Source organism: Acanthisitta chloris, unplaced genomic scaffold (assembly GCF_000695815.1).
Source record: "Acanthisitta chloris isolate BGI_N310 unplaced genomic scaffold, ASM69581v1 scaffold28016, whole genome shotgun sequence".
Lineage (NCBI taxonomy): Eukaryota > Metazoa > Chordata > Aves > Passeriformes > Acanthisittidae > Acanthisitta > Acanthisitta chloris.
The window spans coordinates 1-205 of NW_008677975.1; the positions used below are offsets into that span (position 1 = coordinate 1).

The window sequence follows — 205 nt, forward strand, 5'->3', positions numbered from 1 at the left end:
ATGAGCTGCGAGAGGACGCCCAGCGCCCGGGACACCCCAAACAGCACTGTGTAGTAGTTCATCTCCCTCATACCATAGTACTGTGGGGAGAAGGGGCATTAGGGTGGGGAGAGGCAGCCAGAAGCTCTCTATACCACCAGAACCCAGAGGCTCACCTGCAGCAGCACCCCGCTGTGGGCATCCACGTTGGGCCAGGGATTCTTGG

General features: G+C 60.0%; 1 protein-coding gene across 1 annotated transcript in view; it reads right to left on the reverse strand.

Annotated features, from left to right (window-relative positions):
• Nucleotides 1–6: 6 nt before the first annotated feature.
• Nucleotides 7–205, reverse strand: part of CS (citrate synthase) — a gene marked incomplete at both ends in the record, with an annotated part of 1862 nt that continues 1663 nt past the window's right edge. The window contains 2 exon segments of the mRNA XM_009076729.1: nucleotides 7–80; nucleotides 156–205. The exon segment at nucleotides 156–205 is cut by the window's right edge and continues 22 nt beyond it. Coding sequence (XP_009074977.1) covers nucleotides 7–80; nucleotides 156–205 — 124 coding nt within the window.